Genomic DNA, 24,209 nt, shown 5'->3' on the forward strand with positions numbered 1-24,209 from the left:
TCTCTAGTTTAAAATCTCAAATTTAGAGACTTGTGACTGTATCAAAGTACTGAGTTCCGATATTGCGGATGTATCAAAGAAGTGAATTGCTCTATACCTGAGATGAATCCTTTGAATTTAATAATACAATACTTTTTTTTTATTGAAAAACAAAAATACTGTTTACACAAATAAAAAAAACGTCGATGGGTGTTATGTACTAGAGGGTGCAACCAATCTGAAATTATTTACTAATTTCTAGGTCCTTTGAGCAACACAGAGGACGTTTAAAGAAATTGTTACTAGTGGAAAAAGTACAGTATAAATCGAAAATTTAAAGAGCATTTGATAAAACGCCATACACTTTTTAATTTCATACTTTTTAAATTAAATCGACTGAAGCTTTTGAAAAAATACTTCCGATTGTATTTATTATAGCTTTTTACAGCCTATATATATTAATATATTTTTGCTTTTAACATTCAAAACGCTCTTAAAATCGTATGTAAAAAGTTTTTTCTACATAATGCAAGAAATCAGATCGATATCAACGTCAATCTTGGTCACAAATGTTATCAGCAACTATTTCGGTATTCTCTGTTTCTTCTAAATTTAATTTAGGTTTAGCACCTTTTCTTTCAGGTAAAGTTTCAATGATGGCTTCAGTCCATGATTTTCCTTCCGAAACTCGCAAGAGTAATTCAAACACTGAAATCATGTGTAAATTGTTAAATCTAGCATAATCATTCGTAATCAAATAACTTACCATGAAATGTACTAAGTACTGCACGTGTTTTCATATTCACGTGTTCGTTTAGTGGAAGACGCGCTGTGCGTAATCCGTTGTCAATTGTTCGTTTATGACACAGACCCTTATGATGATTGTGATCCACCAAACCTCCAATTATGTAGATTTTACCCTCCTCAATTCTATCTAGCACAGTATCCGATTCACATGTCAGGTATATTATATTCTCTTTGGGAAAAACTTCCGTATGCGTTGTATCAAAATGATATTTCAGATGCCAATTTTCCCACCCATCATTTCGCTTAAGACTATTATGAATACGGCCGTCACTTTTGATACCAGTTAGGTGCAGTTGCCATGGACATTTTGAACGACGATTTATGGTGTAAATACGTAGACACTGTTTTATACACTTCGCTACGTCGCGATCATGCATTAAGTCATCGTAGTCTAAATCAATTGCTACACTAAGTTTGCCCAATTCTTGTTCATCAACCTGAGCCTGGCGTTTCTTCAGCTCTTTACGAGAAGGACCATTCCTAGCGGGTAATCCTTGAGCTTGCGCTGCAAGTCGCTTCTGCTTTTGCCTTTCACGTTCTTTCTGGCGACGAGCGCTTTTGAATTCTTCATATTTTTCCAAACGCTTTTGTTTCTTCAATTGATTCTTGCTTAAAGGATTTGGCGGAGTTTCTCCAGCCCCATGCAGTTTTGTTTCACATTCTACCTGTTTGTTTTCACCATTTTCAATTTTTTGCAACTTGGCTTCTGGCTCCAAAATTTCTTCGGGCATTATTGTTTTTATTTATTTTCTTACACACTGTTGAATCAGCTGATGGCAATTTGTGGAATGTAAAACAAGGAGAAAGAAAACAAATTCAAACAAAATAAGGCAATTCTGAAGAAAAAGCCATACGAAAATTGTACCCAACCCATTATTTCAATCGTGGGTAACAGTATTTTTTGCAAAAGAAAACTTTGAAATAAAAATTCCGTTTATGTCAGTTTAATTAAGATTTTACCTGAATAATTTTATTGCAATAATAGAGAGGTAATAAGTAAATTTTAAATTTATAAAATTAAATGATATGAAATGTTTATAACAAATAAATGCAGCTCTGTTACTTCTACCGTACAGAAAACAAAAAAGCCGAGCGTGCGTCGTTTTGCCTCGTACCAAATGTCAAATAATTCGAAAGCAATAGTTAACGGCAGTTGCGTTTTTTCTTCAATCTTAAAATTTATGAACTTTAAATTTCTTTACGAAAAATTATCATGATAAATAGATTATGTTAATTTGTGAAGTTTATATAGTTAATTAATTACCGCTAAAGGGCGTAACTATAAATAAACAAACAGAAAGCGCAGAGTGAGAACGAAACTGTGATCAACTGCGACATTTTGAAAAAGAAAAGACGCGGCAAAAGAACGATTAATGAATTTATTTTTTTTGTCTAAAATATATCAATACTAGGATTTAAAAATCATCGGTTATTATATGTATATTCGTTCTACAGTTTGTCATTGCTGTTGTGCTGTGGTTTTGTGAAGAAATATATATTCAAAATTTTCTTATAATAGAAATTTCAAGTGAGCCAGGTAGGCAAAACGACGTCATAGGGAAAGATAAGAATTAAGCAAGGAGCAAAGCAAACATTGTGCTATAATGGATGTGAGAAATTGGAAAAAAGTCCTGTTGCATTGGGTGAGTGATAAGTGGAGTTAATTATATTTTTAAAAAAAGTTAAATCGTAATATCTAATAGCATACAAACATCTATTGTTGACATTTTTAAATATGCATTTACTGTTTAATTTCTGTTTTCGTAGGTAACTGAATGCGGGTTTGTTGCTGCTAATTACTTTAGTTTGGAACAGACAGATATTGACGAATTTTATAGAAATTTTCGCTTAAATCACAATTTATTACAAAAGCCGGAATCACAAGCCAACGTAATAAGTTTCTTAAAAGGTAATACACATATTGAGGGCGAACTAAATAAATTATACTATATATTAAATACTATTTTAAATTTCAGACCAATATGCTGATTATAATCCTCTCCTGGACGATGAAAATACCATAAGTTCAGCAGAGTATATCTATGTTTATTCCCTGTTCTTACATTTTTGTTGTGTAAAATGTCCAGAAACAAATTTTCATGACATCTGTAAGAGATTGTCTGTAAATAACCAACGAAATATTGCTGCCTTCTTCAATGAGTTGATAGATTGTCAGTCTATAAACCGAGAAAAGCTGCGACAAGCCATTGCTGGTACAGCTTTGAGAAGTAATAATTCGACGGGTACAGCAAGTGACAGTCACTCTAGCAGCAATAACTCAACGGGTACCACTAATAACAACTATTCGTCATCATCATTTCCCCGTCTGGACTCACCATGTCGAACGTCACGCTATGCTGCAGGCAATAGCAGTCCACGTATTGTACCGCCAACACCAAAATCTGCAATGTTGGAGGAGCGAACACGAGAGCTCTATAATTTGCGAGTAAGTAAAAAGCTTAAAAATATTGGTTTTATTGGAATTTAATAAAAAATTAAAAATAATTATCTTACAAAATTGAAATTAGGCACAACTTGAGACAGAGAGATACGAGAAGGGGCTGCTGGAAGTGCAAATAAAACAAAATGAAGAAAAGATGAAGAAATTAAGTAAGTGCAACTTAGCTTTGTTACAACTTAAGTATTTAATGTTCACTATTTGTTGCAGATCAAGATCATAAAAAGCTGCAACAAACAATTCAAGATTTAAAAAACGATATACTCACACAAAATACAACAGAAGGCAGTTCGCCAAAAAATAAAGATGCAGAACAGGTGATTATACATTTACTTGTTTAAATTTCAGATTATTTTACTGTTATTCAAAATTTATGTATATTTATGCAAAAATACATTTATCTTTATATTTTTATTTTAAAAATATCTTTTGTAATAAATGTTTAGATGAAACGCCGTTTATGCAGAGAAGTGGCCCAAAAGGAGACCGAAATAGCAAAACTCAACGATGTGCTAGGAAATTTAAGGGAGGATAAAAATTTGGTTCAAGAAAAGGTGCCCAAACATTTGTTGTTCATAATGTTGTTATAAACTCTATGAATATTTTTAATTACAGCTTTGTCATGCTGAAAAACAAATAATGTTTTGCATGAATCGTATTACAGAGCTGGACTTGAAAGTCGATGAGCTTACTACTGAACTTGAGGTACTTGTACAAACTATTTATGATTATATTGCGTGAGATCTAATAAATATGTTTACACTTGATTTGTCAATAGCAAAAAGAGTTCACCATTCAATGTTTAAGTGAAAACAAACTGGAACTGGAACAGTTTATAAATGAAACACGTTCAACAGGGAATAATTCGCGGCCTGATTATTTAGATGCTTCGTTCTCTCCTGTCACTGATGGAAGTTCAAGTAGTCCCGAAAATCTCGCACGCTCCGTGGTCGATGTACAGTTGCGCGAAAAGGAACACGAAAATTCTGAGCTACGCGACGAATTGTGCGCGCTAAGGAGCAATAATAAACGTTTGACCGACCTAATACGAAAATTCACTACAAAACATGCGCAGGAATTCAATATAACCACCAGGATTGGTAATATTGCGTCGAAAGTGGAAGAGCACAAAGAAATCACGCCAGGCGATTGTCTTAATCATTTAGTTGACTATGTCGAACAACTGGGTGCGTATTACAAAGACGAAAAGATGCGGGTGAAAGCTTTACAAGGCGAGCTACAGTCCAAACAGAGGCGTAACGATGATCTCAGTCGCAGCCTGATAGAGTTCGAGAAAGAGGTGGCCGCACTAAAGGAACAATTAGAAAGTGTGGACAGTTTAAATCTGGAATTGGAGCAAGCGAAGAAACGTATGCAAGAAAAGATAATACGTTGCGAACAGGAGATTGCCAATATTAACGAGCAGAAATTCGAATTGGTCGCCAGACTCGACACGCTTGCCAATGACTATGACACGCACAAGCATAAGTGTGCCGCACAGCGTCAAGAATACACGACAACAATTAAAAATCTACAGAATGAAATCTCAGACTATGAAAAAGTCAATATTTCGATACGGAAGGAAAACGAAGACTTGAACGACGAAGTGGCCACGCTGCGTAAGAAGATAGAAACACTACAACAAGGCATGCTAAACAACACCGATGAGATACGAACATTAAATGATCGCATTAAAAACTATCAAAATGAATTGGAGGCACACGACAAAACCGAAAAAATGCTGAAGGAGAAGTACGAAAAAATACTGGTGCAACATGAAGACACCAAACGCGACAGGCGTGAAACTGCCGATCACTTAGAAGCCATGCAGAATAAAATTACGGTGAAAGAATTCGAAATGGGCAAACTGGGCGTGGAAATAGTCGAGGTGCGTAAGAAGAATGATGAGTTAGAAACGCGCATTGACACGCTTCTGACGGAATTCAAAACCGAAAAGCATAACTACGAATTGGCAATACACACGCGCGATGAACGCATACGTAAACTAACGGACGAGCGTAACACGCTAGAGGAAAGCTTCGGCAAGCTGAAAAAAGAGAATGAGCTTTTGCAAACTGATTTCAAGGAGGCTAAGGAAGAGTTGAGTGCGGCGCTTAAGACATTCAACGCTTTAAATGCGCTATTGTGTGGCGAGAAATCCAATACCGCCGTTAATTTGGCGCAAAGACTGTCGGAAGTCTTAAGCAGCAACAAACGCTTGAGCGAAGAGAAACTGGAACTCAATGAAAAATTGGAGCAGATGAGCTTCAATCACAATGAAACGGTTTCGAAAATGGAAGTTGTGGAACAACAAATGAAAGATCTCATAACCGCCAAAGAGGAAGTGGAAGCCAATTACAAAACACTATTGGAACAGAGCGACATGAAGCTGAAAAGTGCGGAAGATCAAATCAAAATTTATGAGGAAGATATTGGCAATCTGAAAGAGGCCTTCAAGCAGGTCACCGATGATATGCAAAATGCGCTACAGGTGAACACCGAAGATCACACGGTGCGTTTGATGGAAATTGGTGTTCAGCACGAGCGTGTTGTAAACGCGCTGAAGCAAGAGCTTGCCGCAAACAAGGAGGAGTTAAGCCTTAAAGAGCACAACCTGAAAACGCTCATGGAAGAGAGTAGCGTAGTCAAGAATAAGCTGGAAGAGAGCATACAACGCTTGCAAGAAGTACAAAACGAACACTTGCAAGTAAGCAAAGCCGGTAGTGAGAAGCTCAAAGCTTTGGAAGCACAAATGGATAAAGTAGTGAAGGAAAACAAAACACTGCTGCATGAAATCGACACTTTCAAAGCGGAACACACCAAAGTCAATGGTAAAATCATCGAAGCCGATAGCGCCTTAAACGAACTGAATACACAGCTGCAGCAAGAGTTGGATCACAAGAGTGAATTGAGCGTGAAGCTGCAAGCAAGTGAAACGCGGTTATTTGAAACGGAGCAAAAGCTCGAAAGCATACTCAAGGAGAAGGCGCACACTATAAGTGGACTGAAGACCGCCTACGAGAGTCAAACAGCCGTGCTGAAACGCGCCGAAAATCAAGTGAGCACATATGAAAAGGCGAACATAAAGCAAACACAACAAATTGCCACACTGCAGCAGAATTTGCAAAAGGCCACAGAGGAAAAGGAGCGGCTGAGCAAAGATGTCGCTTCATACACATCACAATTGCAGCGTGAGCAAGACGAGAAATCGGCGCTGTTAGCTTCGTTAGAGCAAACTGCCGATCAACTCAAGTTGGCGATCTGTGAGAAGGATCAGCAAGCAAAGATATTAGAGAAAAGTTATGATGAACTCAATAATCAATTGCGTGATGCCAATGAAGTCGTCGCAAAACTACAAACCGATATCTCAGCAAAAGAGGCACAACTGCAGCGTTTGCAAGAAGAGCAAGAGCACGAGCGCGACAATTGGCAAACGAAGTTGTCGGAAATGATGCGCATGCTAGCCGAACAGTCGGTGGAGCAGGAAAATAACGACTGCATATTACAGCAAATCATCACGCTGATAGAGAACCATTGCAATTCAGCGGGCGATGCGGAGAAGACGCTAATCGATGAGTTTATAAAGGTGCCCGCGTGCGAAAAGGACACACATTTGGGTAAACTGCGATGCGCGCTCAATGGTCTGCTGCATAATATCGCACAACTGCACACACAACTCGATCAGACCGAGCAGAAGCGGCAGGGCGCTGTTGAGGTGCTGGAAAAAGCGAACGACAAGTTGAACAATCAACTGCTTCATCGCAATGCCGAAATCAACGAGCTGCAGCAGCAACTAATTGGCGCGCGTAAACAAAGCGCAGTGGCTGAGCAACTGAAAGACGAACTGCATGATTTGAAAGCTGTCAACGATAAGTTGAGGTCGCAGCTATTACAGCTTGAGCATGAGTACAGCGTAGTTAAAGAGCAATACCAGAACGTCGCTAGTGCAATGGAACGCTTGGAGCGGGAAAAGCAAGAGGTCAAAAACGAGCTGCAACGCGCCAATGAAAATGTCACGCGCCTCATACAAGGTAGCGATGCATTGCGGCAGGAGAAAGATACGCTCGTCGAGCAGCTGCAAGAGATGCGTCTACAGCTCACACAAACCAGCGTGCAACACAGTTCGACCGAGTCGATGGTGAAGAATATACTACAAAATTCCACGACGTTGGAGCGTAAACTGGATGCCACAGAGAATGAGTTGAAATTGCTGCGTGTGCAATTACAAACGCTGGAGACTAAGAAGGAAGAATTGACTGCTGAGAATATTAAGTTGCGCGACACACAGGAGAGCTATCAGAAACGTATTGAGAAAATGGCTGTCAAGTTGGGTGATACGCAAGCGCGTTGCTCGAAGAGTGAGCACGAAAACGAAAGGCTAAACGAGGCATTGACGGCGTCAAAGAGCAGCGCTGAGAAATGGAAACGCGAAAAGAGCACATTGGAGGCGGACAAACAAGTGCTGCAGGAGCGCATAGCCGCCACAGAACGCAATCAACAACAACTAATCAACAAGGTACATCAACTGGAGCAAACGAAACAGACACTCGAAACGGAGAAAAAACAGTTAGAAGCCTCTGAGACAGATGCTAAAGTCAAAGTGACAAAGCTCGAGAAAATACGTCAAATGAATGAGGAGAAAATACGAAAGTTGAACTATTCACTAGAGACAACCGAAGCGAGCAATGTGCGTTTGAATCACGAAATCGGTGCCATCAACTCGCAACTGAACGAACTGCAGAACAACATTAGTGCAGACAACACCGCCGAGAAGTTGAAGGTAGCACTTGAGGAACGCGAACAAGCGCTGGCACGTGCTAACGAATACGAAACGCTTGCGAATAAGCTGCAAGCCGATGCCGAACAGTTGCAAGAGCAAAATTCCAATATCAACGATCAGCTATCGAAAATCTCACTGTCACTGCAGATATCACAAGAGAAATGCGAAAAACTGTCACAACAAATGTGCGACCTCGAAATGGATATGTGCGCGCTGAAGGAGGAGAAAGCACAAATTGAAAACGAACACTTGAATACCTGTGCCAAGTTGAAGGCATACGAAGTGCAAAATAATAATTTGCGCTCGGAGCGCGAGGAGAAAGTGGTCGTACTCGAAGCGCAACTGGAGCAAATCAGAAAAGAGTTGAGCGTCAAAGCCGGCGAGATTACAATGCTACAGTCGGAACGTGACAGCTTGCGTAGTGGCAATGCAGAAGACGACGAACAGCTGGAGCAATTGCGTAAACGTTTGGCCGCTGCCGAGAAGCTAGTCGAGTCGGAGCAGCAGGCCAATACTCAACTGCGTGTGGACAATCAAATTTTGCAAGCCAAATATCGCGATTCCAAGCAACGTCTGCAGGAGCAAACCGAAAAGGCGGAGGAGCGCATCAAAGAGAATCGCCTCGAGATGGAAGTCAAGTTGGATAAAATGAAGAACAAAATGGTAAGCTACCGCAGCACGATACACACATTTTTACGTAGTTAGCACTTGGTGTTGTAGTCTATTTTTTAACTCCTTATTTTTTTTTGTAACTTTAGTTGAGGAAATTCCTTGCGTACTCTAGTCATTCCCAATTGTAGGGACATCACACTGTTAACTGTCCTTAAGTGTCAGCTAGTTTGTTCTATGTTTTTTGTCTATGTTATTCCGTCTGTTGCAAATGCAAATCGTGTTGTAAATGTTTTATAGATTTGGAGTAGAAACTTATACGATACCCTTATTGTCACTAAATCGCTTTGATAAAAAAAGATAATTGTGTTTGTTTTTTGTTTTCCTACGAATACTGAGAAGGACGTACAATATAATATAACGTATAAGGAACATTCTTCTTTTGAATGCTGTACGTGAAGATATTTATTTTCTTAAACCGCCACGCCTTACTTATCTATTGGCATTTCGATTGGTTTCTACATAGCTTATCATACAATATTTTCTCTTTGTCATGATCCTAAATGTAGGCAACATATTTTTCTGGAAACGAACATGTTCGAAAATAATAGAATTATATTTTTTAACATTTGTTCCTTGTAAGTCAGTGGAGGACTGTATTTGTAAAAGGATTATTCGACTTATTGCCCGTCCCAACGGTGTTTTTGAAAATACAGAAACTGTAACCAATTTTTTTCGAAAAATTAGAGACCTAACCCACGGCATAACGTTATTTATATTGTTCGAAACTAAAAAAAAGTACGAGAAATCGAAAAATAAAGTCAGAAAGGGTAAGAATGAAGGAATAGCCCCATGTTTATACAACATCTATTAAAAAATGTCATTATTTTTTGCATTCATTTGAAGTTTTCATTTAGCATAACTAAAATCATACGTCTCTGGGCAATTGCTTCCGTTAAACGATCCAATTGCTGTTATTACATAAGAGAAATAAGAGTCTGAGCGTAGGGGAGTAGCTCATAGTAGATTATTCCTTGCCAATCGCACCAAAACCTTGAAAAATGCTTCCTCACCGTCAATCCTGGCTTTGCCACCGTTTGTGCCGGTTTATTTGCGATTGGACTACGACCGTTTTCGCTTGACGTTCTAGTATTTAACCCACTTTTTATCACCAGTAATTATTCGCTTCAGAAATTTTGTTGCTATTCAGCAGCGATTCGCAGATAGAAATTCGGTTCATAAAGTTTTTTTTTTGTTGTATTCAGTCTTATTTAAATGGTACCAGACGTATTTTGTGCACAATTTAGCTCATGAGCAATCTAAACAGTGCTATTATAATGGTCGAACTCGACAATTCCCATTATTATTATAATTTTTTTTTTTATCGATATTTTCGACAAATTTGCCTTTCGGCCATCGTCACAGATAAATACCAAAATCGCATGTGATTGGCTGTATAAGAGCCATAAACCATTCAAAACCATAAACATTATTCAAATTTTCAACCGTCGGCTTAAACAACACTGGGTAAAGAAATCACAATACTGTCTGAGATGCATTTATTAGTACGATATCTTTCTAACGCCATATGGCGAAACCCGATCTCACCTATATAATGTTCTTTGAAAAAATTAGGCGGGAAATTATTCCTTAATATGTTTAAGGGGGGGTTAGGGTTTCAAGGTAAAAAAAAAAATTTTTCCTAACTTTTTTCTTAAAAATGGATTGAGTAATTTTATTCGGGCGCATAAGCCGGTAACGGAGAACGTATTGAGAATTTACCGAAAAAAAACCAAGAAAAATTAGTTAAATTATGATCAAATCTTCCCCCCAACGTTCTCTGATAATTTTTTTTTTGTTTTTATACTCTCGCAACCTGTTGCTACAGAGTATAATAGTTTTGTTCACCTAACGGTTGTTTGTATCACCTAAAACTAATCGAGTTAGATATAGGGTTATATATATATAAATGATCAGGATGAAGAGACGAGTTGAAATCCGGGTGACTGTCTGTCCGTCCGTCCGTCTGTCCGTCCGTCCGTGCAAGCTCTAACTTGAGTAAAAATTGAGATATCTTTATGAAACTTGGTAGACATGTTTCATGGTACCGTGAGACGGTTGGTATTGCAGATGGGCGTAATCGGACCACTGCCACGCCCACAAAACGCCATTAATCAAAAACAAATAACTTGCCATAACTAAGCTCCGCAATAAGATACAAGACTGTTATTTGGTACACAGGATCACATTAGGGAGGGGCATCTGCAGTTAAAATTTTTTTTAAAAAAGTGGGCGTGGTCCCGCCTCTAATAGGTTTAATGTGCATATCTCCTAAACCGCTAATGCAAAATTCACTGGAAGCAAATATTTTTAGCACTTCTATTGACGGTGTGAAAATAGTTGAAATCGGGTGGCAACTCCGCCCACTCCCCATATAACGGTACTGTTAAAAACTACTAAAAGCGCGATAAATCTAGCACTAAACACGCCAGAGTCATTAAATTTTATCTCTGGGATGGTATGAGATGACTTTATAGGAACCGCGTTCAAAATTAGACAGTGGGCGTGGCACAGCCCACTTTTAGGTGAAAACCCATATCTTGAGATCTGCTTAACCGATTTCAACCAAATTCGGTGCATAACGTTCTTTTCATGTTGTCACACTATGTCACAGTGCAAAAATGGGCGAAATCGGACTACAACCACGCCTACTTTCCATATAACACCATTTTAAATTCCATCTGATTATTTCACTTTCCACTATGCAAATCAGGCAACAATGACTGTATCGGGATAAAACTTTGCGTGAATAATGCGATTAAAGTATGCCACCTTGTGGCCAAAAATTGTCTAAATCGAACCAAAACTGTTCAAACCCCTAAGTACTAAATATGTGGACCCCATTGCCTATAGTTGACCTTCTACCGAAAATATCAGTCAATCCACAAAGAAATCTCAAACGAGTATACCATTTGACTTTGCGAGAGTATAAAATGTTCGGTTACATCCGAACTTAGCCCTTCCTTACTTGTTAATGTTATATTTGCATATTTTGATGCGCATTTCATAAATAAATAATGAAGTGATCTTTTCTGTGATATTTCGCCCATATTGTCACGAAAAAAGCATTATTGAACATTGTTCCATAAATAAATATGCATTTGTAAATCTTTTTATTTTTGCGCAATAGACGGATCTGGCAGCAAAAACATATTCCATATAGTTAGATATCAGATATATGTTCACATACAGGCCTATTTAGCGTGTTAAGTTACTAAGCTATAAAGCTACCAAAACAAAAGAAATACCACTTTATTCCAAACAAAAAAACTTTCATTTGAGCATTGCATGCAACGCACAAATTCATAAATACATAACTGAATAATTTTCCAACATCAAAAGCACTTTCACCGCAACTACGACCACAAAACTCTACACTCGCAAACAATTTTCTCATTTTCTCATATACGAATTAGCTAAACTTAACTTACTTAAAGCCACATTTTTTTAGCGAATTTAGTCTTTGCTGACCTTGGTTTTTCTTTTTTCCTTTTTTCATTGTTTCTTCTTTAAAACGAATTCACAACGCAGACGCAATGTCACAGGTTCGAAATCTATGGGACCCGGACAAAGTGGAAAAAACGATTCAACACCTGTTTCAAATATTTCGTTGTTGTATTCATGTCGCAAGTAATGCTTGCAATCACGCTCAATATCTTTATGACGCGCAATGATATGGAGCTGTCAATCAAAAGCAACTCTCCGGCGGTTTTCTAAGCGCGCCACTTACGTAACTTAATTACACCAAGGCTTGTGACATACGCGATGATTTTTCTCAGCATCGATCATGTATTAATTGTTATAGAATTTTAGCTTGTACTTAATCTTAAACTGTATACATATATATATGTATATATATGCGCGTCTAGATTTATCTATTTGAGTGTTTTAGTTTTGTTATTGTAAAATTTTGAATAGATATATAAATAACATTATTTTTTTTTTAATGCTTAACAAACAAGAAGACAGCGTATGTTTTTGTATGTGTGTTTGTATATTTTTTTTTTGTAAGTGCGGAAGTATTGCATGTACCGTTAGTAGTAGCAGAGCTCACTTACTGCACAGCTGTGATGTCCCCACAGTCAGTTGACCAACTAATTACTCCATCATTTAGTTGTTGTTGTTACGAAAGCAGCATAATTGAATTATATTTTTAATTGCGAATTTATTTGCTACAGCCACTTACTTTTTTCAAAACCTTTAAATTGCTAATAATTTTGCATATTTTTTTTTCCAAAAAATACAAATTTGAATTTTAGTCTAGAGAAATGCATAGACTTCATGCCATTCGCCATGCAAGCTTTAGTTAGTCTTATACAAACAATTTTTTTTTTAGAAGTTATACAACAACAACAATAAATATTCTCATTTTGCGCCCTTTATTTGTTTCTCAATTTCAATTTGACCGCTTTCGGTCGATTTTCCACATTAAAAATATTGCACCGCCACCCCTCAACCCGTCTGTTTTACGTTTTGCTTGCGTAAATCTCGATCATCAGAAAACATTATATACCGACGAAGTGACGAAAATGAAAGGCAAACAAGATCGCGAAGTCAGCAGCTTGCGCGCCGATATGGATATACTAAAGACACAGGTAAGTGAAGACACATTTAGGCATACATAAATGGTAAACTTGATATATTTTTTTTCTTTTTTACATTTTCATATTTAATCTACGCAGAACGAAAAGTACGAGGAGCATATACGCAAGCTTTCCGGTCAAATAATGAAGACGAACGATCGCATATTGGAATATCAAAAGCAAAATGCCATACTATCTACCAAACTAAATAAATTACAAGAATCCGCTGCAGATGCGCACTTTAAACGTCCCACTTTTGCGACAAATTCATTGCCAAGATCGCTGTCGTCGGCAGCATCTAATGCGGCCACCAGTTCCAATTTGGCAATGGAGGATGAAGAGGGTGAAATTTTCAATAACACGTACCTGACCGATTTACAAACGGGCCGCATGTCCATGTGCCGTGATGTTTGGTAAGTTTACTACAATACTTGTATATTGTTAAGTAGTTCGAAAGTGCAATAGAATTTATATTTATAAACGGCTACAATTTTTTTTTTGTTGGAACGTGTTTCGTTTTTAGTTGTTATATTCATTCTGAATGTACGTAAAATCATTGTTGCCTACAAGTTATTAAAAAAACGCTGCATACATTTAGGCGAGTTAGCCAATTTTATGGTGTGTTTGGCATTATTATGATTTCCTTATTTCTTTTAACTTTAAAAACTACTTTCATGTTACAAAAGAAGAAATTATCTAATTCAATCGATCAAAAATATTCCTAAAATCAATACAAAATAATAAAAATATAAACAAAAACTCGAAAATTATATTTTCGAAATTAATATTTTCTCCTTTAAGTTTAGGCGTAGTTTCCTTTCATTGTAACTAAAGCTTTCTTTAATTAAAGTACTAATTACTTACTTTAATTAAAGCTTTTTTTCGAAAAGAAATAATTAATATCGATATTTTCAAAAATATTTTTTTAATATATTTCTTGTAATATATTTTTTGTTGTCTTTAAATATAAATTTGAATAGTTTTTGTCGGAAAAAATTATTTTATGTTCAATATTTTTTTTTATTATTTTATTTGAATTATAAAAAAAAATATTTCGAAAATTTTAAAATAATTTTTTTTTATTTCAACATTTTTTTATAATTTGTATCTTATGTCGAAAAAATTTTTTATGCCATATTTCAGTGTTATGTAATTCAAATACTCTTTTGCAAAAAAAAAAAAAACTGGTTTCAAAATTAATATTATCTCATTTAAAGTTAGGTGTGGTTTCTTTTAATTGTACTCGTAGTTAAAGCTTTCTTTAATTATAGTCGATATTTCGTTCAGATTTTGCTGAAAACATATTTTATTTCAAAGTAATCAAAAATTATTTTTATTTTTTTATTGAAATTTTGTTTTATTTTATTTAAATATTTTTGTTTTATATTTATATTTTTTTATTGAAATTTAATTTTTTATTGAAATAAATTTTTTTATTGAGATATATTTTTTATTGAAATATATTATTTTATTTAAATATTTTTTATTATATATTGATATATATTTTTTTTTTGAAATATAAAATATATAGTTTTATTGAAATATATTTTTTTATTTATATAAATATAAATTTAATTAATACATTTTTTGTTTAATATTTGTTATTGTTATTTTTTTTTAATAATATTTATATATTTATTTTTTTTTTAATAATATTTATATATTTATTTTTTTATAATTAATAAATTTTGTTATTTAATTTAAACATATTTTTTTTGTAAATAGCTTTTGTCGAAAAAAGTTATTTTATTATTAATATTAATATATTTGATTGTTATTTAATTTAAATATTCTTTTGCAAAAAAAGTGGTTTAGAAAATTTTGTATTTAAATATTGTTTTTTTAATTTTAACATATTTTTCCATTTAAATAGCTTATGTTCTTTAAAATTGTTTTGTTTTTAATATTTTTAGTTTTAATATTTGTTTGGAAAAAAGATAGTTCATATATAACATTTTTTGAGTTTTTGAATTTTTTTTGATAATTTTAAATATTTTTTTTTTTTAAATTTTTAAATAATTTAGTTTTTACTTTTTTTATTAATTTTTTTAATTGTTTTTTTTTTTATTTTTTTTTAATTAACTTAATTTTTATTTTGTTTTTTTATATATTTTATTTAAATTTTTTTTTAATTTATGTTATTTAGTTTTTTTTATAATATTTTATATCATTGAAAATATTTCAAAAACAAATATTTTTACTAAAACACAGTTTTCACTTCAAAACTAATAACCCTATTAATTCATTTCAGCGCCGAGGAGTTGCAATATCGAAATTCCTTGTTACCACCGCACCTGAAAAGCACCTATGCTGCACAATATGACCACGGCTTAGCCGAAGATGAGTTGAAAGTAAGCACTAGCGAAACAAGCACGAAGCCGACGAGTCAAGACACAAAACCCTTAGAGGGAGAAACAACAGTGATTACATCCAAAGCAGTATCGCTTCCAACAATTTCCAGAATTTTTCACTGTCATAAAATCAAAAAGTTGAAATGAAAAATTTTAAGTGGACGATGCAAAATAACATATTGCTAATAATTCAGCACAAGAAAGCCAGCAAACCAAAAAATTATATACAAAAGTGACAAAAATGTGCTTCTAAGCATTTGCAAAAAAACAAAAATTTTACCGAGAGGATGAAGGCAAATTTCACTTTCTCTAAAATTGACTGCGCCTTAAAAATTGTTCATTTAACATACATGCATACAAATTGTAAGGGTTTTCTTTCGAGTATATGTGCGCCTATGATAAATTTCACACATTGCCTTAATGTAAACAATTTCAAGCAATTAAATTAGTTTGTCCAAAAACTTTGTTGTCATTGTTAATGCATTTCGCACGTTTGTAATTGTGTTCTCTCTGTTTAATGCATTGTCCTGTGTACGAAAAATTGTTTGTTAACGTTCTTTAATTGATCACGTGTTGTCTAAATGTTGTACTTGTCAGCGGTCTTCGTTGCATGCTGTCTGCATAAAATTCAATAATCGCAATATTGCATAAATCTTAAAAAAATATATATAAACTCTCTTCTTCACTACCACTCTCTTAGGATGGCCCCAGTAGCTTGGATGACAGCATGAGCGCTTTGCTGAGCACAACTGGTGGTGGTGGTGCGCGCAAGAAACTCACTGGCATCACGAATTATAAGCGTCCAGGACCGCCGACGCCGAGCAAACATGGCGGTCGGCTGTCGTTGGGCGGCAGCTCGGAGCCGCCACGCGAAATACTCAAAGAAGTGAATGATTATGGTAGCTCGGCGAAAACTCCGGTGCGTTTTGGCTTTTTCGCATCGAAATTCAGCATGGGCAATAGCAATCCAAAGGATGAGGTGAGTTGCCACAATTGGCCACATTTAATGTTCATTATTTTCCTTTCAATATTTAAGTTAAAATTTGAGTATTTATAAGTGTTAAGTTTGTTCGGTTTAGCGTTTTGTTCGTAAACAAGTAAACAATGTTGTATAAGTGTTAAGTTTGTTAATAATAATTATTCTTATATATTTACAAGCTGACCTTTTGCACACTTAAAATAAGCGAGTTCTTTTTTTGAGAAAATATTTTAGTTTCCAATTTTTTTATAAAAATATTTTAATTTTTAAATTTCTTTGAAATATTTTAATTTTTAGGTTAAAGAATTTTTGGCTAAAATTATTCTAAATTAAAATAAATTATTTGTCATATTTTAACCTACAAATACATTGACTTTCTTTTTGATCTCAAGCAATTTCGGACTTGCTTGAGTTTTCCAAAATGCTAAAAGTATTATGAAATTAAAGTTATGGTTTGAGTATAATATTTTTATTTTATAACAAGTAATAAGTTGGTTATATATTATATTTATTGTTATCAGTGTCTAATTCTTGAACCTTTTTGTTTTTTTTTGTTGCCATACATATAACCAATATTTACGATTTCTCAGAGCCAGGATTCTTTTTGAATAAGCATTTTTTAATGTGATGAAGTTTCAAGAATCTGAATTTAAAAAATTTTTGCATAAGTTTTTGAGGTTATGTTTTCGAATTACTATATTGTCCTAGATATCACATACAAAATCGTCAAATGTGATAAAAGATAGCATTAAAAATTGAGAAATTTGAACCAAAGAGCCATTTCGAAAGGTTTTAGAATGCCATGCATCATAACAACTTCAAAAAATTTTGATTTTTTGCACTATTCATTACATACAACAGCGTTGGTTCATATTAGCAAAAATATAATTTGATAAAAAAAAAGCGCGAAATTACAAAAAAAAAAATTTGCATAAGTTTTTGATGTTATATTTTCGAACACTATGGTAAATTGTCCTAGGTAGCACAAAATCGTTAAATGCGATAATGAATTTGAAAATATAGATTTTTTACACTGCTCACTATATATGGTATTAAAACATAGAAATACTGGTTCTAATGAACAAAAATTTCATTTGATAAGAAAAGTTGAACATTTTTTAATTATTTAAAAGAAGAGTTGGTGCTCCAAAATTATTGCATACTTTTTTGTTTTTGACTTGTCCTTTTTATAGTTATATATTTATATAAAAAAAATATAAATAGTCGTCTTCTATATTCCGTTTTAAGTATCTAAATATCGCATGCAACATTTTTCATATTGCATATATAAATCGCATGCGATATTTTTTATGTGTATCCATAATTCTTTTCAATGTATGAAATTGAAAAAAAAAAATATTCCGATTCTATGAGAATCGACTTGTTCGTTAGACTTGTCGTTTTCACCGCAGCTGTTATCTTTTTGTTGTTTGTGCTGTATTCGTAACAGTTTCGTTACCGTTACCGTTATTGTTGTATAGTTGGTTGTTGCTGTTCCGTAAGTGTTTCTTGAAAGTGTTACAAACTTTGCCGTTAAACAACTTTGATTCATTCTAATTCGTTTTCTACTTCTACAATTGAAACATACAAATTTCGAACAACAACTACAACAACTATACAAAGACTAAAAAATTGTCTGCTGATCTGCTTAAAGCTGTACAAAGGAAAAACTTCGAAGCGATGTACTTGAAGAGTCCCGATAATATTTGCACCTCAACGCCACGCAAAAGCAAATCACATTTCGATCGTCGCAGTCTATTCAAACAGTTCATGGCGCTATCCGGTTCGTCGATGCTTTCGCTTACCGTCGAGAAGTGTTCGCCAACAACAACGCACACCGAAGCTTTGAAACCACCGTTGCCAACACTCTCTTTAGCCGATGTGTCGGCCATCAGTCATACGCCAGCGTCGCAAACGCATTTGAAAATGTTGGAACAACAACGTGTCGCACGTAAGCGACGTAGCTCACTGTTACGGCTACAAATCGGGCGTAGGCTGAAAAATTTGCCGGCCAGCAGTCCGATTACAACGGATACGCCATCCACCGGTACGCCACAAACACCGTTAAAAGTTGGAAGAAAATCATTAAAGCCGCTAATGGAGGACGTCGAACGGCGACGTGGTGACGTAATCACGCCCACCACCGGCACAACGACTTCGGCCACTACGGCGACTGCCACCACAACTACTGCCAGTTCCGGCGATGCGCTGAGACGCGGTAGCGGTGTTGGCAGTCGCCATCGTCGTCGTTCGAAGCGTGATCGCGGACCACGGCTGTCGTTGTACGCCAGTGGCGGCGGTCATCGGACACCGAGTCGCAACAAATTGCGCGAACAAATGCGTAAGAAGGCGCACAAACAGCGACGCGAACATTTCAATCGTGCACGCGCAATACCAACCGATCAGCGTCTGCAGGGCGGCCAACCGGACAACGAGAGTGTGCGCGAGAGTGAAGATAACAATAATAGTCACACGATACGACTGAATGCTACGATTGTGCTGTCGAAGAAATGCGAACACCCCGAAGAGTATGATATACCGGAGTATACCTCGAATTATTTTAGTGAAATTATATCCGGTTCGCAAGAAATTATTGAAGAGACCAGCGCTGAACATATAACAATTACTTCGCCCAATCGTCATGAGACCAATATTTCGCCGGACTACGCCTACGACACGAACCTTACGCAACTAGCGTTGGATGAGCAAACCAAGAAGCATCACACTGGCGAGGAAGATAGTTTAACGGAAACTTCGAACAATGGTGATGAAAGTGATACGAATGCTGATGATAGCGATTCGTCAAACTTAAACACTTCGCTGCCGGTAGAGCGTAGTCTCAGAAACGAGCCGGCAGATGAACCATCAACGCTTGATGAAGTCGAAATATTCGATGCTCGCTCCAAACATTTCGAACAACTTGCGGCAGAAACCTCATCGGCCGCACCGTTCGCTGTAACCAACTTCGCATTCGATGTTGTTGCCTCGCCGATAAGACGGCGCTCTGTCAAGCATAGACATTCCCTTACGTACACGCTCCTGCCGAAGTGCGCCAAGGTGACGCTGGCGACGAACCTGCAGCTCAATACACCGCAAGTGTTGACCATGAAAGCGATCGGTGAAAGTGAGCAAAACGATAGCGACAAAATGGCGCAGATTACGCTAGCGGATGTGGTGCGTTTGTGGTCAAGCATCTGGGTGCGCTTAGACCAGCAATTACAGTTAACCATCGCAATCTCGGTCTTTGCGCCGATAATCGCTTTGATCTATCTGGCCTTATCGTTGTATGTGTGAATATGTGGTCTTCACGTAGATAATTCGTGGTCTACTCGACCAAATCGAGAATTTTAATTTTTTGGCAGGATTCGTTATTTAAAATGTCATATACATAAAGCACCGTTAGAGCTTTATGCCCATTTAATATGACATTTTGATTGGAACGATTCAAATTTCAAAAACCCTAAAAATCAAAATATTTCAATAAATTAAAAATTTATGTTGTTTCAAATTATTGTTAAGATCAAACAATTGCTTTATGTATTCAAAAAAAAAGTTATATTTTTTTGTGCTAATTAGATCCGTAATATGCTCTTGAAGCATTGATTTGCTCTGTCGAGAGCGAAATTCCATGCAAACCCGTCATTTTGTTGTTATTATTTGTTTGATTAATGTGCATATTTAGAAATTTTCAATTTGCTTAAGGTAAAATCGCTATGTATTTCTAAAATTATGATATTGTTCAATAAATTTTTGAAAACTGAAATGGACAATGTTTATAGTTACTCAAAAAAAAAAAAACACGGTAAATATACCATATTTATGACGTGTAACAAATGTTGATATTATTGAAGTCCCTATTTCGCAAATCATCAGCAAAGAATGTGTCAGAGTATATGTTTAAAACATGAAAAGGACCACAATCTCATAAGTATTGGACCATACTATTCGAACAAATTCTTTTGACCGTTTCATCGACAAAATTCATCAAAATTCCTGTAATTTGTTTAAGGGGTTACATGGGTTTCACGGCTTCAAAAAAAAAAAATTTTTTTCATTGTTTTATTTAATTCTATAACATCTCTAGAATATTGTCCTAAATTCTCAAGTTGATCCCAGTAATAGTTTTGGAGATACAGCTTTGAGAAGTTGCGCGCTCGAGCTCAGCTACATACTCACCTAAAAATTTTAACTTTTTTTCCCGAAACTGTGTTTTCCAAGTCAGTTGCTAAGATTTCCCACGAACTACTCAACCGATCTTTATGAATTTTTTCACAGGTCTTTCAGCTATAATTTATAAGATCTTGCCTTGAAGGCTGTTCAATTACAACTATTTAAAAAACAAAAATCGTTGAGAAATTTTCACAAAAATTTGTATGTTTTTGTAAAAACGTCTGCCAAAAATACAATTTTCACTTTATTTGTTTATTTTTTTCTCTGTCTCCGTACCTATTTCTAAGTTCAAACACGCATTTTTTTCTTTTTTTACTTATGATGATCCTGTCAGAAATTCTGCTGTTAACGCGAAAGCACCGTTTTTCCGAGGGACTGCCGGAAATGACGTCGTAGAGGCCGAATTTTGAATATTTTCCTTTGAAAATTTTACAAAATCTTTATCAAATATGTATCTTCGGAATAATAAAAAGTTTGAATAAAAGATTTCATTTTTTATATGAAAACAAAATTATTGCAAATAGGGCGTTTCTTGCTCGACGAAACCCTTGTAACCCCTTAATAATTGTTTTATATCGCTAACGAAAAAATCTTTTCGTCATTTTTCCTTTCAACTTCAATCACCAACTCGATCCCTATTTTATTCGGTGGTGACTTTAGTTACCTTAATTTTTAATTATTTGGTAAGTTTGGTCAGAACACTTTACTCCGGCTTGCTATCCGAGTGGAGTCCCCTTAATATGATATAATAATAGAGCATAACCTAAGCTACATAATTATCAGTTTATAACTTTCTAGGGTCGCCATAATTTAAGCATACACTGAATATGAGGTATAAAGCGTCTACCAACAAAAGCGACGTGATGTTAAAATGAATAATGTACTCAAATTTGATCAAAAATAGGTTCTGTTTTTTTTCTGGATTTTTTATACTATTTGAAAGATACATTGACAGATTTTATCAGCAAAGCCTTTTGCATTTGTAAATTTTTTTGAATGTTACCAATAATTGCATGTAGAAATTTTTGAGGTTATATGATGTTATTAGGGAAGAAATCGAAATGAAAGTTAGTATATGTGGTGCTTTTGTCACATGACAACATTTTTTAAAACATCGGTTATGCATATCTTACCCTTGTTCCTACATACAGGAAACCAATATATTTTCCCCTCCTGTTAAAATGTTTACAGTTATTTTGGTTAATCTCGGAGAACTCTTAAAAAATTTGGGCAGAATATATCTCTCAGTGTAATGTGATTTCGTTGCAAAAGGGATTGAAATCGGTCCAAGTCTCCCGCCATATACCGATTAAAACGATTTTTATAGCTCCAGTTGACAGTACATCATATAGTCAATAATCAATATCTTAATAAAATTCGGTGAATATGTTACATTTGGGATAGCGGCCATATTTGTACATAACCTCACTTTAACGAATGTTGACAAGCATTTACTCTTCTAGCTGAGATAATATAATTATATTTATTTATTTAGGCTAATTGAAAATCAAGAAAGTATTTTCAAAAATTAAATTTTTTTTAAATCCACAATACATTTACTTTATAAATTTATAAGAAATAATAAAATTGATTAAAATGTAAAATTAAATTAAAAAAGTTTAAACAATCAGCTGTACAGTTTGGAAGGCTGAACTTAGTATTTGAAATATATTTTATATATATTTATATTTTATTTATACTATTAACTTTATCCTTTTCAGAATTCTCCACCAAAGCGGCGTCTCAGCAACATATTCAAGCGGAAATAGAGCTGTGCGCCAACAACACTGCATTTGAAGCCATAATTGAAAAACGAACGTCCATTTTATTGTTTTTAATATTTGGATAATTCCGTAAATGCTAACTTAAATTATTTTAATATTTATTCTTAATTTGTTTTACAATGTATAATGTTTACATTTTTAATAATAATTCATACTTACGTGTGTCTGTGTGTGTATGTGCAACAACAATGCAAAGCGCACATTTGCTTTTGCAATTTGAGCGCAACTTTTAGTTTATGTGTGTAGTAGTATAAAGAGAGCGAGAGAGAGAAACAAACTAAACAATAATATCTCTATTTATATTGTATATGAATTTGCATTTATTAAACTAAAGAAGTAAATAAGTTGTAGCACAAATAAAAACATAAAATATTTACATTTAGATTGCTAATAGATTACTCTCGAATTACCACATAACTCGAAAAAAAGCGAACAATTACAAACACACGCAGGAAACACAAATGGGTATTTAATTGTATTATTAACAATTAATTATTAATTATTTGTAATAATCATTTCAACGATTGTTTATTTTAATCACAAAAAAATCAACAAAAACAATAAAAATATTTATTGTATTTGCATTAAAAATATATAGTTTTTATATATGCTTTTTAAAAACAATATAGGAAATCTATAAATTATATTGTACAGTTATTGTAGTAGTATTTGATATATTTGCTATTTCATTAAATTTATTGGAGATTTTCGGAAACGAAAGATAAAATGACAAATATTAAGGGAAAAATAATTTACGGGCAATCTGAGCTTAGGAAAACGAAGAGGGAGAGGCGTGGCTGAATTTTTAAGTGTTAAGAATGGTTTATCTCGATTTACGGTTACTACGGTTCCTACAGAAAAAAGTTATATGGCAATGTTGTAGGTAATGAAAAGATCTATAACTTTCGTATTGTGACTTTTTTCACATAACCTCAAAACTTATGTGAAAAATTCATATAACCAACTTTTTGGGTTTTTTATTTTTATCTTGTACAAAATTTTTTTTCAAACACGAAATTTGGCGGAAACTAACCTTCTTATGACGTAAACATATTGTATTTTTTGTTATTTAAAATATTAATTTTTTTTTTTAAATTGACCTAATATCGGAAAAAACCCAAATTTTCGATCATAAAATCTCAAGACAAAATATAAAATTTTTTTAAAAAGTCGGCAGGCTTTATGTTCGTGGAAGTCCCAATTTTCCGATGGTATAAAATATATTTGCATTTTTATGGTAAATAAAAATATAGCAACTATAATATTATACATAGTACCCAGTATTTATATACACATTTGTGTGTATGTATACATATCTTATGAAAATGCAATGTAAAACATGTTTACAATCGGGAGGGGATTGTGCTGCGCGCTTCGTGTTCAAACGAGAAAAATATTTTTGTTTTTAACTAAGAAACTGCTTTATATGTTTATGCACCTTTCCAGGAATTTCGCATTAAAAAAGTAAAAATATACAAATACATATGTACATATATGTATAGATATATTTATATATTTTATGCGAAGTTTACGAAACTTATGGTATACTTGTACATAGATTAGCAGAATTTTTTTTCGGAAATGACTTAAGCTTGAATGTTAGTGGCGTTACTATTCGGCGACGTCTTAAAGAACAAAATCTCAAAGCG

General features: G+C 34.6%; 2 protein-coding genes across 4 annotated transcripts; one reads left to right on the plus strand and one right to left on the minus strand.

The window, feature by feature from the left end:
- Positions 1-382: 382 nt before the first annotated feature.
- Positions 383-1,576, minus strand: LOC106626295 (tRNA methyltransferase 10 homolog A). Its single transcript, XM_070110802.1, has 2 exons — positions 746-1,576; positions 383-687 (listed from the first exon to the last, which is right to left on the minus strand). The coding sequence occupies exons 1-2, from the start codon at positions 1,515-1,517 to the stop codon at positions 533-535; spliced, it is 927 nt and encodes a 308-aa protein (XP_069966903.1). The 5' UTR covers positions 1,518-1,576; the 3' UTR covers positions 383-532.
- A 346-nt stretch (positions 1,577-1,922) lies between these two features.
- mud (mushroom body defect) lies at positions 1,923-23,130 on the plus strand. 3 transcript variants are annotated; one of them, XM_014245865.3, is made up of 13 exons: positions 1,923-2,429; positions 2,554-2,695; positions 2,763-3,232; positions 3,315-3,396; positions 3,455-3,561; positions 3,691-3,798; positions 3,860-3,949; positions 4,023-8,687; positions 13,193-13,288; positions 13,376-13,689; positions 15,528-15,627; positions 16,328-16,606; positions 22,498-23,130. In XM_014245865.3, the coding sequence occupies exons 1-13, from the start codon at positions 2,391-2,393 to the stop codon at positions 22,543-22,545; spliced, it is 6,540 nt and encodes a 2,179-aa protein (XP_014101340.2). In that variant the 5' UTR covers positions 1,923-2,390; the 3' UTR covers positions 22,546-23,130. The 3 variants fall into 3 exon arrangements, with proteins under 3 accessions (XP_014101340.2, XP_036231926.2, XP_036231927.2); XM_036376033.2 differs by lacking the exon at positions 22,498-23,130 and adding an exon at positions 18,230-20,369 and having other exon boundaries at positions 1,926-2,429; XM_036376034.2 differs by lacking the exons at positions 13,193-13,288; positions 13,376-13,689; positions 15,528-15,627; positions 22,498-23,130 and adding an exon at positions 18,230-20,369 and having other exon boundaries at positions 1,926-2,429.
- The last annotated feature ends 1,079 nt before the right edge of the window (positions 23,131-24,209 follow it).

The sequence above is a fragment of the Bactrocera oleae genome, chromosome 5, assembly GCF_042242935.1.
Source record: "Bactrocera oleae isolate idBacOlea1 chromosome 5, idBacOlea1, whole genome shotgun sequence".
In the NCBI taxonomy this organism is placed as follows: Eukaryota; Metazoa; Arthropoda; class Insecta; order Diptera; family Tephritidae; genus Bactrocera; species Bactrocera oleae.